The sequence below is a fragment of the Photinus pyralis genome, unplaced genomic scaffold (assembly GCF_008802855.1).
Source record: "Photinus pyralis isolate 1611_PpyrPB1 unplaced genomic scaffold, Ppyr1.3 Ppyr1.4_LG6, whole genome shotgun sequence".
NCBI classification, from domain to species: domain Eukaryota; kingdom Metazoa; phylum Arthropoda; class Insecta; order Coleoptera; family Lampyridae; genus Photinus; species Photinus pyralis.
The window spans coordinates 46,581,883-46,597,177 of record NW_022170663.1 but is presented as its reverse complement, the minus strand read 5'-3'; the positions used below and the strand labels follow the sequence as shown (position 1 = coordinate 46,597,177).

Below are 15,295 nucleotides of genomic sequence, written 5' to 3'. Positions count from 1 at the left end.
TGCCTATCCCCTATCCCTAGCCCACTTTTCGTGTCGCGTTATAATGTAAATGTAATACCAATTATTGTAAAGGCAATTAATTATACGACGTATCTTTTTTTGCCAGATTTTCTTGGTATAGATAGGTATAGGTACTTACCTTAACTCTTAATATAATAATACAAGCTACAACCACAGATTTAAACTACAACGTTGCGTGGGATAAGACATGAGTAAGAAATGTTATTAGCTACACACATAAAACACAATTCAAATTTTATTCTGTTACATTACATTGTCTACACATGAGATCGAACAAAAAATATAAGTGATATAACAATGTGTACCTATTATTGAGCTGTAGAAAATACAATATGCACTCGAGTAACGTTGCGTTTAATTAAAATTGGGGATGATGCAGTCTAATACGTTTGCCTACTAACAGCGTTACAGAAAATCGTCTTGCTACAACAGAATCGATTTAAAAATTGAGATTAGAGGTCTTAAATTAGAAAAGTGACATCTATTAACTAAATTCAACACAGTAAGCTATTTTATGTGAAATCAATAAAGAAATTTATTTAATGTAGCATGGAGGAAGGGCGCACGAAGCGGTGGCGCTTCTAGCAGGAGATGAGGGATCATTATCAAGGCTTTCAGCAGATTCCTGTTTACGGCGAGCTAATTCAACATTTGCTTCTTGAATTGCTTCCCACAGTTTAGCTTCTGACATTATTTGCCGAGATAAATCTTCCACAGCGGGCTCCCCACTTAATTCCAATAGGCTACCAATTGATTCTTCCACAGGTTCGCCGCGATTTGTTAAAGCCGGCAAATTCGATCGCTTGTGTCCGCAACCTTTTTTTCAGTAAAAACGTGAGACTGGAATTTTGCAATTGGACTGTACCTACCTGTGAATGCGTTGCAGAATGGCCTCTTCTTTGGATCTGTTATACCCGTTCGCGTTAGGGGATCAACCTACAATTTAATATGAAGTTAATTAAATCGGTAAATTGAAAATTGATTATGAAAACAGAATGCATGCCGACAACTTATATGTTCGCTTATTAAAGTGCCACGCACAAATTGTGTTCGGATTGATATTCATTAACGTATCAATTACCCACCCACGGCTTTATTTTTTGAATGACGTTCTAGACTAGCGATTCTTTCCAATATGCGTTCGTATTTACTCTAACAAAATGGCACTTAAATGAACCACGTAGCGTAGCAAATGTAGCAATAATGAACCTAAAATCGCTAGGTCTGTATGTACTATGTTTCCAGCTACTATGGAAATTATATACATTTTGTATAAACAATTTTATTGATTAATATGATTTTTTTCAACTACTCTTTTGTCTTAATAAAAACTCATATTTTACGTTTGATGTTTACTTTTATTTATTTATAGGCTTCAACCAAAAAATCGTCCTTTAGACGACACTTACTACTCGTATGTATCAAAGGCTGGTATTACATATTTGAGCTTTGCGCAATTAAAGATTTATTTCTTTTGTGATATGGAAATCCATTAGAGCCTTTGGAATAAGATGTTTTTATTTTTAAAACCTTTGAAAAATTTTAGCATATTTTTAAAAAACTTATTGCGAATCTATTTGAATGTTTGGTATTTTTGAAATTCCGGTCAGTTTATATGTAAACTCCTCGTCTTTCTCCAAGCGTTCTTCTACGACCCCTCATTTGCTGCCAGCCAGCTAGCCAGCCAACCGTCCAAAGAAATAAGAAAGTAACGGGCGATCAAAAATGAGTTGCTGTCGGACGTGCCCGTGCCCTATTTAACTCAAAATCGCCAAAAAAAAACCGCTTTACTGATGACTTCATCGGTGTTTAAGGGTTTTTTTTTGCTAATTTAAGGGTGAAAGAGTGTAATATTCAAATTTTGACCGTATGGATGTCACCTCAACTTTTCACGGGCTACTTGATTTCGTTGAGAAACTTGAGTTACCTCAAAACCGGCCGTGACCTTCAGTTGCGTTTTACCAATTATATTGAATTAAAAAATTTCAAATGCGTTTTTTTAGGTATAATTAACAACTTTAAGGGCGGAGATTCATGATGTAGCGTCGGCAACATCTGGGTGCCATTCCCGATCGTGATTTATTAACGTGGTGATTTTTCAGTTTTTTCCTACTTCTTCGACAGTTTTGGTGCGATTGCTTTCAAACTGGTGTCGTCAGAAAGATCTTGTAAATGCGCACAACTCCTGCGTGGCAGAATTTTGTTTTTTTTCCGTAGGGGCGAAATTAACCACCTTTTGGAAGGCGCGCGTCTTCGACATGTAGTCGGCGCCCAAAAGTTATTTTCCGGTGCAAATTTTGCCACGCGGTGTAAAGTTTCTTAAAGCTCGATTCGCGGTTTCTCTTTCTCGTGTCGACAATAGAAACTCGGGCTATGTGAAGTGTTTCAAAAACACTACTTTGTAGAGAGTTTTTAGCGAAATCCACCAAAATCTATGATTCTGGGAGCATCAAAAGTGGGTACCGACAAAGTGAATGTGGTAGGCTTCGACAAGATATTATTGATGGTGGAGTCAAAACCGGCTCACACGAGGACTTTGAAAATTTTTGAATTTCTACTCCGCAACCTTAAGGGTGTAATCCAGTAGTACAACATTTATGCGAAAATAGTGCGATTTATATTTCGTCTCAATTCTGTAAAACATGAGATGAAAGACGGGGCTAATTTTTTTCGTGTAAATTATACATTTAAAAAGTATGCTACAGAACAAAATTTTAATATATAAAAAAAACATTTTTTAGAGCACTGCCAATAAAAAGTGAACTTTTATAGGTAAAATGGCGTCAACACAAATTATTTTAAAAATCACCCTGTAGCATACTTAGAAAAAACATTAGCAAACCATAGAGCCATCGACCAACCTTTCACATAAATTACAAAAAATTTTAGACGAAATATTCATTCGAAATTTTTTAGGAAAACTTGTAGCGTTTAGTGAAGTCATTCACCATTTATAAATGTACAGTAGGCAACACATCATACGGCAGGCCTGACTTCATTAGCGGCATTGTTGCGTTTATCGGGACTAATTTACAAAAAGAAACCGGATTCATTAGAACGTATTATAATTCCATAATATACTGGGTAATAGAATTCACACGGAAAATGTAATTTATTTTTGGGTGAATTAAAAGTTTGCGTCTTTTCTGACGTTTTTTGTAACACCCCTAAAATTTTAGTGTGAAAAAATTTTTAGATTATTCCCATGTAGCATCCTTCGGAAAGAGATATAATTTGCGTAAAAAGCGTTAGTTCTCATTTATTTTGTGTTGTTCCCGAATTAGACGATTTTTTGTAACACATCTAGAATATTAGTAAAAAAATGTACATTTTTTAAAGATATCTAATTTATAGGTACTTATAACTTACATGCATTATTTTCCAGATAGGGTCAATACAATTCATGGAGTAATTACTGGGTTAACAAAATATATACGTCTTATTAAAAACTGGGAAAAGTGAAATTATTGAGGATTAGCCGTTGTGACAATGATTTGCGTTTTCTAATCGATGTTTAATTATATATGCATATTCGTCACAATGACTAATGACCTGGATAAATTAGTGTAATTACTTGCTTGCTTTATACAATGGTTGGGCAAGTAAATTCTTCAATCTTTGTTTATTCGTTACCATTTTATTACAAGTAAGTATTATGCAACCCATCATACGTCAAATACAATTAAAATTTAAGTGGAATACACCCTTAACCCAAAAATCTAGACATAGGCGTTGGTTCTATATTTCTATTCGTTTATGGTTGACGAGAAAAAAGTAACGAAAGCGTAAAAATTTTAGAGATTTTGAAGATGCATCAGCTACAAAGTAAAAACTGCTGTACTCTTGGTTTATTACGAATAAAGAGCTTGTTACCTGCTAGTTTCGGTATATACAGGGTGAACTATCTAATTATGTCTGAATTTTTTGCCATTGCATATTGAGGCGCCCTTTTTACTCTTGCGCAGTAGCCAACGCTTACCCTAGTAACCAGCTACTCGTGGATGTTGAAGGTGGGAAATGAATCAAAAGTAACAAAAGGAAACAGTGAAGAAGCTACGAAAATGAACGAAATTAGGCTCGTTCAAAACAAATTGGTTATGATAGGATTTTGACAGGCAGGTTAAGGATTACAATAACTTTTAGTCTTTTTGCCAAGGCTGGTACTATGAGAGCACTGTTAATCATGGCTGGAAGTGATAATCAAACGTAATTTAGCGTTCCAGCGGATTTTGTAGTACTTAATGAAGCAATAGTAGTATTCACAATACCAAATTCTTTCTTTTCGTCCACGCTATGTATTAACATACGAGTATATTAAAAAACAAAGAAACGCATAGTTTTCTACGAAATCTGGCCTCTAAGATTTCAACTCGTAAACGGGCGGATGAATTTCACGCGTGCAAAAGCAGTATTGTTTAAAAACCCTAAAGATATTGAAATGGTCAAAAATAAACATCCCACATCAAATGTGTTACTTGCCTTCAATTAAGTAAGCTACTTAGGGTGCAAAGTATCTATACTTCTTACATACCTACTACCAACATAAACTTTTTTGAGTCTCGATTCTTCTCTTCTTTGTTAATTTAACACTCAAAACATAAATGGAGCTCTTCGTCAACAAAGTTATAACATATTATTTAATATGTATTTACATATACTTGCTTTTTACGCGGATAACTTTGTTTACACATATAATATTAGATATACTTCTCATGAAGCAGGACAGGCTCAACTACTGGTTGTTACATAAAAAGAATGAAAAATTTTTCTATAATGTACAGGGTGTAAATCGAAAAGTGGAACATAGGCGTTTAACATGGGAAATTACTTTTTCTTTGCGCAAACGTTTCCGAATTACTTTACGCAAAAATACTTCAAATGAAAGTTATAGAGATATAAATTCTGCATCTAAATCATGTGAAACGATTATTCTACCTCTTCGAAAAAATTAATTATAAAGATTCTGTTTTCACGAGTTTTTAGTCTAAGTAGCCATGGACTATGATAAAAGAAAAACATAGTCCATGGCTACTTAGACTAAAAACTCGTGAAAACAGAATCTTTATAAGTAATTAATTTTTTCGCGTACAAGAAGAGGTAGAATAATCGTTTCACATGATTTAGATGCAGAATTTTGAATTATATCTTTATAACTTTTATTTGAAGTATTTTTGCGTAAAATAATTAAGAAACGTTTGCGCAAAAAAAAAGTAATTTCCCATGTTAAACGCCTATGTTTCACTTTTCGATTTACACCCTGTACAAATTTTCTTGTATTGATTTCTATATAATTTCAGTTCTTTGGTACTTTATGGTTTGCTTGCGAAGTATACGTTTGGTCGCCATTAGTGTTAGTACTTTAATTTATCGAATAAAATTAGAAAAATTACTGTAAATGAACACTGTATGTACCTCAGTAAAATACAAATATGTGTCATCTTTTCTCAACACATAATACACTTGTACCTCTTTAATATTATTAGCTCATGCATTGTGGGAAATACTCGCTCACGAGTTTTCTTAAATTTACCTAAAGCTAGTTCCTGGACTTTGAGTAGATTTTAGCACCCCAAACGATTAATAAACAATACTTTTTTAATTAAATGCACGTTAATCGGAAAGAGGGCACTGGCACAAGAGATTATCCACAATACGGGACCAAGGCAAACCTACAGTTTCAAATGCTAGTCAGGAATAATTGGATAATATTCACCCCTTTCGACATTTGTTCTGCGTTCCAAATATGTTTTCGTATATGTCATCCGCATAAACTCTGTTTTGAAAAACAGGTAGTAGGATTGCTATTTGCATGCGAAAAATTCAATTACCTAAGTTAAAAGGTCCAGAAAACTAGATTTAGTGGTAGCAAGTAAAATATAAAATATGGTGACTTACTCGCTTCGGCAAAAATAGCGCTAAACCATCTTGATGAAGCATCACAATCGAGACGCTAATAACGAAAAGTATCGACGAAACCATGTTATCTGAAAAATAAGTGGTCGCTATAGGATTAATGTGAACTTACATATGGATCTCCTGGTGATTCTACAGTAAAATACTCTCTACATCCTACTGTGTGTAATAAAAAATATACCAGACTATTTCAAGGACACTTTTACAATTTCCTGTTTAAATTCAAATTATTCAAAATGACCATAATAATTTCAAAGTTTTAACTCCTAATTTGACACAAGAGAAGTTACATTTTTCTCCAACAAAGCCATCGAATAAATAAATACTACCCCCCATGTATATTTAGCATTAGCATGCGTTTAAAATTGACACTAAAGTTAAATTTGGAAAATGTCCCTCACCTGTTGCTTGCAAGATGAAGTGAAACAAAAGCGCCGTTAGTTACAGTATGCTTGACGTAACCGGATAACAAGTCACTAAGCAAGCATGTCACGGATTAGGGGTCTTATATAAAACAACCCTCATCGTGCGCACTCTTCAACCTATCACCCTACTAGAAATAACCAGAAATTACAAAATGTCAAAGCATGGGGAGTGGAAAATTCCCATTAATGTAATATAACTAACTGCAATTGAGCGAAGCAGATTAAACGGAAGCTGTTACATTATAAGTATTTTTTGCATTACACTTTATTAATTTCAGATTGATGATTAAATACAGACTTACAATACATTGGTCGTTTCTTAACCTTACTAAGGAAGGGTACATAAAAATAAAATTTACAGCGAATTACATTTATAGAATCGCGTTCTTTTGGTTGAAAGGCTATTTAAAACACTGTTTCATACACTTACTCTGTTAAAACATAAAGAAGACGTCGCGTACGCTCGAATGGCTAAAGGGTATTTTTCATACGTTCCCTTCGCCACTTTGAACATAGTAAGATTTAAGTAGCGCTATTAAAACAAATCTTCACAAATAAAAATGTTATCACGTACGGAAATCGCTTTTCAATCAGCGATTTATTGATCATCAGCGTGTAAATTAATGTACCGGGTGACCCAATAAGACTGTTTCTCGGCCATATCTCGAGAACCGTTATTGGGTAAATCGGTCATGAAGAATTGCTCGAAAATATTTTCAAGTTCTAAAAATGACCAACAGAGGGCGTAACTGCCATCTTAAATTTTAAAATTGCATTTTCTTTAAATTTCGTATAATAAAGAAAAAAAATTTTTTCCCATTTTTAAAGAGAACCAGTTTATAGAGCATTCCATTGGCAATGAGAATCAACCAATATATAGTTAATTTAGTGGAATCCTTTTTCGCCAGGGGGCTAGCTTTGACACCATTGATCCAAAATTAAAAAAAAATCAAATGGAATGATATGACTTTTTCTTTATGAAAAAGTAGCCAAATAACATCCAAAGAGGCCAGTGGAAACCGTTTCTCAAAATCTCGTTTCTAACCTCAAATATTGGAAAAATAAAATTAATTAATAAAAATGCTTAAATTGTATCTTAAATTTACTTTTTACGTATTTCCGGTATTTGTCGATGGCGCGAAAGAAAAGCACCCTACACTTTTAATAGGCCTTGGAAAATTAAACAAATGAAACACGATGCATTTTAAAATAATAATATCCGTAATTTGTAAATTATTCTGCGGTGTTTACATTCAGAAAGTGCAGTTTTTTGAATTTGTAATCTTTTCTAAAATGCCGATTTCTAACCAAGAAGCATTTAATATGCTGGCGATATGTTTTGAGTATTTTAAAAATGAGACCATCTTCTATTTGCGTTATCCGAATCGACCACGAACCATCGCCGCCAGCATATTAAATGTTTCTTGGTTAGAAATCAGCATTTTAGAAAAGATTACAAATTCAAAAAACTGCATTTTCTGAATGTAAACACAGCAGAATAATTTACAAATTACGGCTGTTATTATTTTATTGTATTGTGTTTCATTTGTTTAATTTTCCAATGCCTAACAACGGAGGGAGCAATCCCTAGGGTAGGCTCGGGCCCGACGAAGACCCCACCACTGCCTTCGCGAGTCAACTCGTCCGCCCTTTCGTTGCCCCCTATTCCGCAGTGCGCTGGCACCCAAATCAAGCTTACCCTATTAGACTCACCTAATCTATCTAGGGTTCGCCTGCAATCAAGCGCCGTAGCTGATCGGAACCTGTCTACCGACAGGGCCCTCAACGCCGCCTGACTATCGCTGCATATGTATGTATGCTAATTACGGTAACCTCTACGGAGGTTTTCCTGTGCACAGGTCATGATGGTTGCTGCCTGAAACACGGTGCTATGCTGACCAAGAGAGACGCTGACGCTCGCTCTCGGTCGATCACCCGTTCCCCTTTCTGTTTGGGACCCGTCTGTAAACCACACGAGCCCCTCAGGTTTGAGGAACGGGCAATCCGCGTTCAGCCACTGCTCCCTATCCGGGAGAATGACTTTATAACGCTTTGGTCTTAGCAAGATAGCCCGGATCACGTCCCTCCTTGCGAGGAGGGGATCGGTCCTGAGGGTTTCCTCCCAGATCCGCCCGTGCCCAAGGCTGCCTCGATCCTTCCATTCGTCCCAATCGTTTAGCCGTATGGAAGCTTTCCGAGCCTCTGCCTCCACAGCTAAGTGTAAAGGCTCTAGTCCCAGAAGTGCCTCCATGGCCAAGGTTGGCGTGGTTTTTAGGGCTCCAGTGACTCCTAGCTGCTTCCTGTAGGTTACCCTGCGCATGGCAGGCCACCATACAAGTGCACCATATAGTATTATTGGCCTTATCAATACAGTGTAAAGCCAGTATACCAGTCGAGGGTTCAAGCCCCATATAACGTGAGGTTAGTTCGGCGCTGTAAAACTCAAACCCCGCCGCATAAACGGCCAGCTAGCTCAGATTCTTAATTAAAAGAAGGGCTCGAGATGAGAATCTTCCACAGCGGTTTGTTCGTTTGGGCATATAACATAAGTTTTTGATCTTTGGTAGTCACTAGAAATGATTAGTTGAGCGCCACCCAATTTTGCACAAATTCTGACCTCTCCTGTATAGAAATTGGGAAAACACAAGAGAGCCAAATAATAAATTCACTACGAGCAATTCTGATTTATTAATCCTGGCAAAACGGTGCAGGATCGGCAAATAAAATGTATCTTCAATACGACAATAACAAATACTTTAAATGACAAAAATAATCCCCAAATAAATTCATGAACACTTCCCTAATAATTACGTTACCAGACCCCTACAACAATGATCGAGCAAAAATGTAGTTAAGATTTCAATGGATTCAAAGATTGAATTAAGTTAACCCGAATAACAACTCATATAGGCAACACTGGGTACAAGTAAATTAAAAATCTTACCTTGAATAACACATACGCTGTCTTCTCCGAAAAAGAGCTCTCCTTCGAAGTTCCAGTTCTGTAACACAAAAACAAACCCCAAGCTACAACGCTCGGAACGATTATATGAGCCGGAAGGGCCAAAAAAAAATAGCTTACTCGTAGCCGGCTCGTTTACCCATACGTTAAATACAGGTGCGTTGCTCTTGAAGAGAGCCACGACCTCAAACACTAGATGCGAACAAAATACAAAGCTCCAATCATAAATCGTCGGAAGGTTACACTAGATTAACGGTATTGAAGCAAATAAAAAAAAGGTTGTGTAAAAGATCGTATCTTCCGAAAATTCCACAATCAGCTGGTCGCTCCCGGTATCGTTTAGGTGTTAGCGCTTATCTACTCGGTGGTACGCCGGATAGCTGCCGGCAATCAACAGGTGTTCGTACTCCGGAATATTCGCAAGATGCAAATTCATTTACTATCCCAAAATTATGCCAGGTCAATGTCCTCCGCACACAAGAATGTGCAAGGATATACTATAAACTATACCATACAAGGATTCGTCTGTACATGGATTGACCGGTACAAGAATTCATCTACTACATGGACCCCCTAAAAGTAATGAAGATGTAACACTCCCTTAACGAGATTTTTAATAACATACCTGAAATCGTCAGGAGGGTAATGAAAAATACTTAAATCAATGAAATATGGAAATTATCCAACCTCAAATTGTGAATATGTAGGTAGGGCGATGAACTTCAACCAGATATAGCCTCGCAATGGAGAAAACGGCTTCTGAGTTACACTACTCGACAACGCCAATAAAAAGGTAAAATTGCCAGAGATTTCACGTGAATGATGGCAAATATTACCCACTGGTTTAAGAAGAATTCACAATGCCACGCTCTACAACAAGTACAACCTCGTTGGCTTTAAAACGGAAATGAAGTGAAAAAATAACGCGATTCTGCGCGAGGAAAGAAACACGCGTACAAGTGACGCCATCTCACCTATATCCTACCTAACCTAGCAAGCGGTAATTTTTGAAATTTGAATATGAATAAACTAAACTGTTACACCCATGTACAACCAAAAGCCCTTCTACATGCCCATAGACATGCAGTGGCCTTTTTGCTTATAAGCTCAATGTGCCCTTTCCAAGTCAGGCGGGAGTCAATGATGACTCCCAGGTATTTCACTGACCTGGTCAGACCCAGTTGACGTCCTCGAAGAGCGAGCCCAGCAAGATCCGCTCTCCTTCTATTGAGTGAATGAAACAACCTCGGTCTTTTCCGGGTTAACGGAAAGGCCATGGAAGTGCCATACATATTGCCGATGTCCAATATACGTGGAGATTGAACAACAATGCGTCGAGTATTTTTGCAGAACAATATGCGCTATGGCAGGCTATGTTGTATTGTTCAATGGAAAATGCTGCGAAAAATTATCTAATCATTACAGACTGCTTGAACACGTTGAACAACTTACTGCAACTATACTCGAAAGATCCTCTAAATCTGGTATGCCAATCGACCCTGAAATACCTAAATCAAGAAGGAATATCTGTTATAATCGTATGGGTTCTGAGTCATGTCGGAATAGCAGGAAATGAGTTAGCAGATAATGCTGCCAGATCTGTCATCTCAAACGAACACGTTGATGTGAAACAAAAAGATGCAGAAGACCTAAAAAAACTACCTATTAAAACAATGCACAATTGAAAAATGGCAACAAAGATGGACAACAATACTCACCTAAGCAATATTAAACCACGCGTTTCTGGCATGTATGGTCAGCAGCATGCACCTAGGGAAGATAATGTAAAGGCTCACCGTATACGAATAGGGCACACTAAACTTACACATCAACATCTGCTTAAAGGTGAAGCTGCTCCTCGCTGTAATCAGTGTCATGTGGTATTGAATATAAAACACGTAATACAAGATTGTCCAAAATACCAATTACAACGAATTACACATAAATTAGAAATGACGTACGTAGATAACTTGTGCAACCCCGTGAATATGAAAAGGACACTTGAATTTCTGAAAGATGTCGGTATATACCAAAAAGTGTGACCCGAAAATGTGAGGTAGTAGAAGCAGTTGTGTGGTACAAACTGGTGTATAAAGGGGATATGACCTTAGATGTTAAACCCTATCAAAAAAAAAAAACATAAAATTGTACGTTAAATAAAATAAAAATGTAAATAAAAACAAGATTGACCGCTTTCTCGTATGACATAATAATTTCCATGATGATGTTACATAGACCAACGACAAATTAGTAGAATTTAATTACAAATGTTAAATACACAAAAAGAGGCCGCCATTGTCCATCTTAATTAAGATTTCCGAAAATTTCATCCTGCCAGACGAAATAAACACAGCAATATCTTTTAACAAATAAAAAAAACGACTGCGCATGCGCAAAACAAATATTTTGATTCGGCATTAGTTTTACTTTTATACGAGGTGCCTACATACAAAATTCTTTAAATATCTTAACAAATGAACCTGACCGAAGGAAAATCTTGACAATTAAACTGCGCACTGCTCCATGTCAACTTCTTTATTTATTAATATATTTTGTTGAAATTTTAACAACAGATACTTCTGGTGAAAGGAAACATAGCGCATATAGGTAGTAAAAATCAGTTGTGCACATGCGCATATTGCGCAAGGGCAACTTTCTTATTTGTGGAGATATTTCTTTGAAATTTTAACCAAAGTTGCTTTTAGTGTAAGTAAACGTATTGTACCGACCTGCGTAGCTCAGATGAGCTTACGTTAGTAGCTCTAACTTTGGCTACAAGGGTCCTGGGTTCTATTCCCAGGTAAGGCATGGCTGTTTGTGATTGTATAGTGGGTTGAGTGGGAAGAGTAGCAAATTGCTAACACTCCACCCACTAAAAAAAAAAAAAAGATTGTAAACATAAGATTAATGGCATTAATAGCAACGCCAACTTTTTTGTTTATGGAGATATTTCTTTGAAATGTTAACCATATATGCCTCTAGTAAAGAAAATCACAGCGCATATAGCTATGGCCTTTTGGGAAGTACTGATCATTCATGGAAAATAAGCTGAAGTTACTCGCCTTAGGGCGAAAACCTTTTTACTTGTTTTTCCACTCTCCAGTTCTCTGCACCACACATTCCCTCCTTCCACGAACATTTTGCGTGCGTACTAAGTAAGTACCAGGACGGACACAAAACGGGAGGGAAAACAAAAGGACAAAGAGGAAGTTTTAAATTAAGGAAACACGTACGTTATATTTGTATGCAACAAAAGGTCTTCAGGGATTGTGTTAAGGCGGTTATCTTGCGCCGCGCGCGATGTCATTTCCTACGACGCATTTAACCCCAATCGGTAACCGGAATGTGCGGAAGTCCAGGAGAGCCCAGCACCAGCTCGGGGCTGACACCTCCCAGTGAGTTACCTAATTAATTTGCGAAGTCGCGATGTTTCTTTACATGACCCTCGAACGCAAAAGACGACCAGACCAGTCAGACCGAATGCTGCCATGCCACCCTTTATGATCGTATACGCGTAGATTGCAGAAGGACGTTTCTAATTAAAGGTGAGTTTACAGTAGATTTGTCGCATCTTGATATAATGAGGTCTAACCAACAATGAGCGCTCATTTAATTAGATACTTCCCTTCTTGATTAAAACTAACACCACCCCTCATTAGTAACTAAATGAAAACCTTTCTCAAGATGTAAATCGGAATGTACCTATAATGTATTCAACTTTCAAAGTTCAAAGTTATGCATAAGAGCATAAGCATCGAAGCTTTTATGAGTTGAACCACGGTATTGGAAAAATTGTAGTGATATCATTGCGTAATTTCAATACAGTCAATCGTTTGCGCTTATAATCACCATCACTATATGTAACTCTAAAAGGTTCTTTAATGGAATCAGCAGTTGGAAGTAAAATACACTGGACAGGATTAAGCTCGTTACAGTAAATGACGATCCCGGAAAGCTCTTTGATACTGTTTTAATAAACCAATTCAAAGGAGTAAACTTATTGATTAAACTTAGGAACGTTATTCGAGGCGCATAATATGACATAAAATGGAAATGCATTATGTAATTAATACCTACTACTAATAGTTTTTAAGGATTTTAGTTATTAGCTAGGATAATTGCAATGTTAAACGACCATCTATGCTAAAGGTCTTCATTATTGGAAACTATCTAATTTTACCTGCCAATGTAAGACTAGTCACCCATTCTCATTTGTTGCTTTATAACTCGTAGTTTCTAATGCATACGTTACATGTATATAGGTAATATGTACCAATATTATACTTGGTGAGTACGATACACAAACTCGTTTTCCAGAGCTCTAAGTCGGAGATAGGTACAGGATCCTTTTCATGGAATGCAGTTCAATATTATATACAATTTATTTACACAAATAAATAATAATAAAATAAATAAACCTATAAAAATTCAAATTTCTGGTGTACTACCATCTATTGGTTGGGTCAGGTTGCACAGGTGTTCTGGACCAGATTGATAAAGGAACAGGTAAGTTGCTAACGAAGAAAAAAATTAACCACACCTGTTTTAGTGAATGTTTTTACACTCCAAGGCAACGGGTCACCTATAGGATAAGATTTTTACAAGAAGATGGTCGGCAGTGTTACACTCCTACCGAATCTTCAAATAAATATCTTATTCCCAATAAATACTACTACTGTAACCAGCAGCCCACTATTGTGGGTTTATTCCGAGTTTAATTAATAATAAACCGATACAACGTAATATCGAAGGATCCTCAGTATTACCATCACTTATTGAACGATCATTGAATAACGATTTCGACATGTTTTGATCAAAATCCATGTGGTCCCTAAAAATGCATAATATTCATGCCTTGGGCATTAAGATAATGGCTCTTGGTCATTTTTCCAACCATCTTGGTGAATAAATAACGATTTTGACATGTTTTGATCAAATGCCACATGGTGGACAAAAAATGATCAAATTCATGTTTTGATCATTGAGATAATGCTCTTGGTCTTTTTTCCAACGATCTAGGTGCATAAATAACGATTTTGACATATTTTGATCAAATGCCACATGGTCGACAAAAATTGATCAAATTCATGTTTTGATCATTGAGATAATGCTGTTGGTCTTTTTTCCAACGATCTAGGTGCATAAATAACGATTTTGACATATTTTGATCAAAATCTATGTGGTCGCCAGAAATAGATCAATTGCATGTTTTGGTCATTGAGATAATGCTCTTGGTCTTTTTCTCAACGATCTTGGTGCATAAATAACGATTTTGACATGTTTTGATCAAAATCCATGTGGTCGATAAAAATAGATCAAATTCATGTTTAGGTCATTGAGATAATGCTCTTGATCTTTTTCCCAACGATCTTGGTGCATAAATAACGATTTTGACATGTTTTGATCAAAATCCATGTGGTGACCAGAAATGCATCAAATTTGTGTCTTGAGCATTGAGATAATGCCTCAAGTCTTTTTCTCAACGATCTTGGTCCATAAATAACGATTTTGACATGTTTTGATCAAAATCCACGTGGTCGCCAAAAATGGATCAAATTCATATCTTGGGTATTGAGATAAAGCCCCTAGTCTTTTTCCCAATGATCTTGGTGCATAAATAACGATTTTGACATATTTTGATCAAAAAACCATGTGGCCTCAGAAAAATAATTTAACATTTTTTAATCACACACATGCGGTTATCAAATGTGCACGTGATATACTCTTTCAGCATCAAGATAATGCGTTTGAAAACCTTTAAAACTCCAAATTCATGTGTAAAAAATAATCTTGAGTACATTTTGCTCTAAAACTTTTGACCTAGACCACAGAGACGAGTTATATTGAATTGTTACACATCTAAGAGTCATAGGGAATAATCTAGCGAAAGTCCGAACTCGATACATGAGCTAGGGAATGAAATATTTTGATTTCTATTATATTGAGTCTGCAGTTTTTCCTGTTCCCGATTCAC

At 36.3% G+C, this 15,295-nt stretch overlaps 1 protein-coding gene across 2 annotated transcripts; it reads right to left on the bottom strand.

Moving 5' to 3' along the window:
* Positions 1-267: 267 nt before the first annotated feature.
* Positions 268-6,496, bottom strand: LOC116174101 (cardioactive peptide-like). 2 transcript variants are annotated; one of them, XM_031491901.1, is made up of 4 exons: positions 6,336-6,496; positions 5,917-6,005; positions 891-957; positions 268-837 (listed from the first exon to the last, which is right to left on the bottom strand). In XM_031491901.1, the coding sequence occupies exons 2-4, from the start codon at positions 5,998-6,000 to the stop codon at positions 557-559; spliced, it is 432 nt and encodes a 143-aa protein (XP_031347761.1). In that variant the 5' UTR covers positions 6,001-6,005; positions 6,336-6,496; the 3' UTR covers positions 268-556. The 2 variants fall into 2 exon arrangements, with proteins under 2 accessions (XP_031347761.1, XP_031347762.1); XM_031491902.1 differs by lacking the exons at positions 5,917-6,005; positions 6,336-6,496 and adding an exon at positions 3,391-3,524.
* Positions 6,497-15,295: the final 8,799 nt, after the last annotated feature.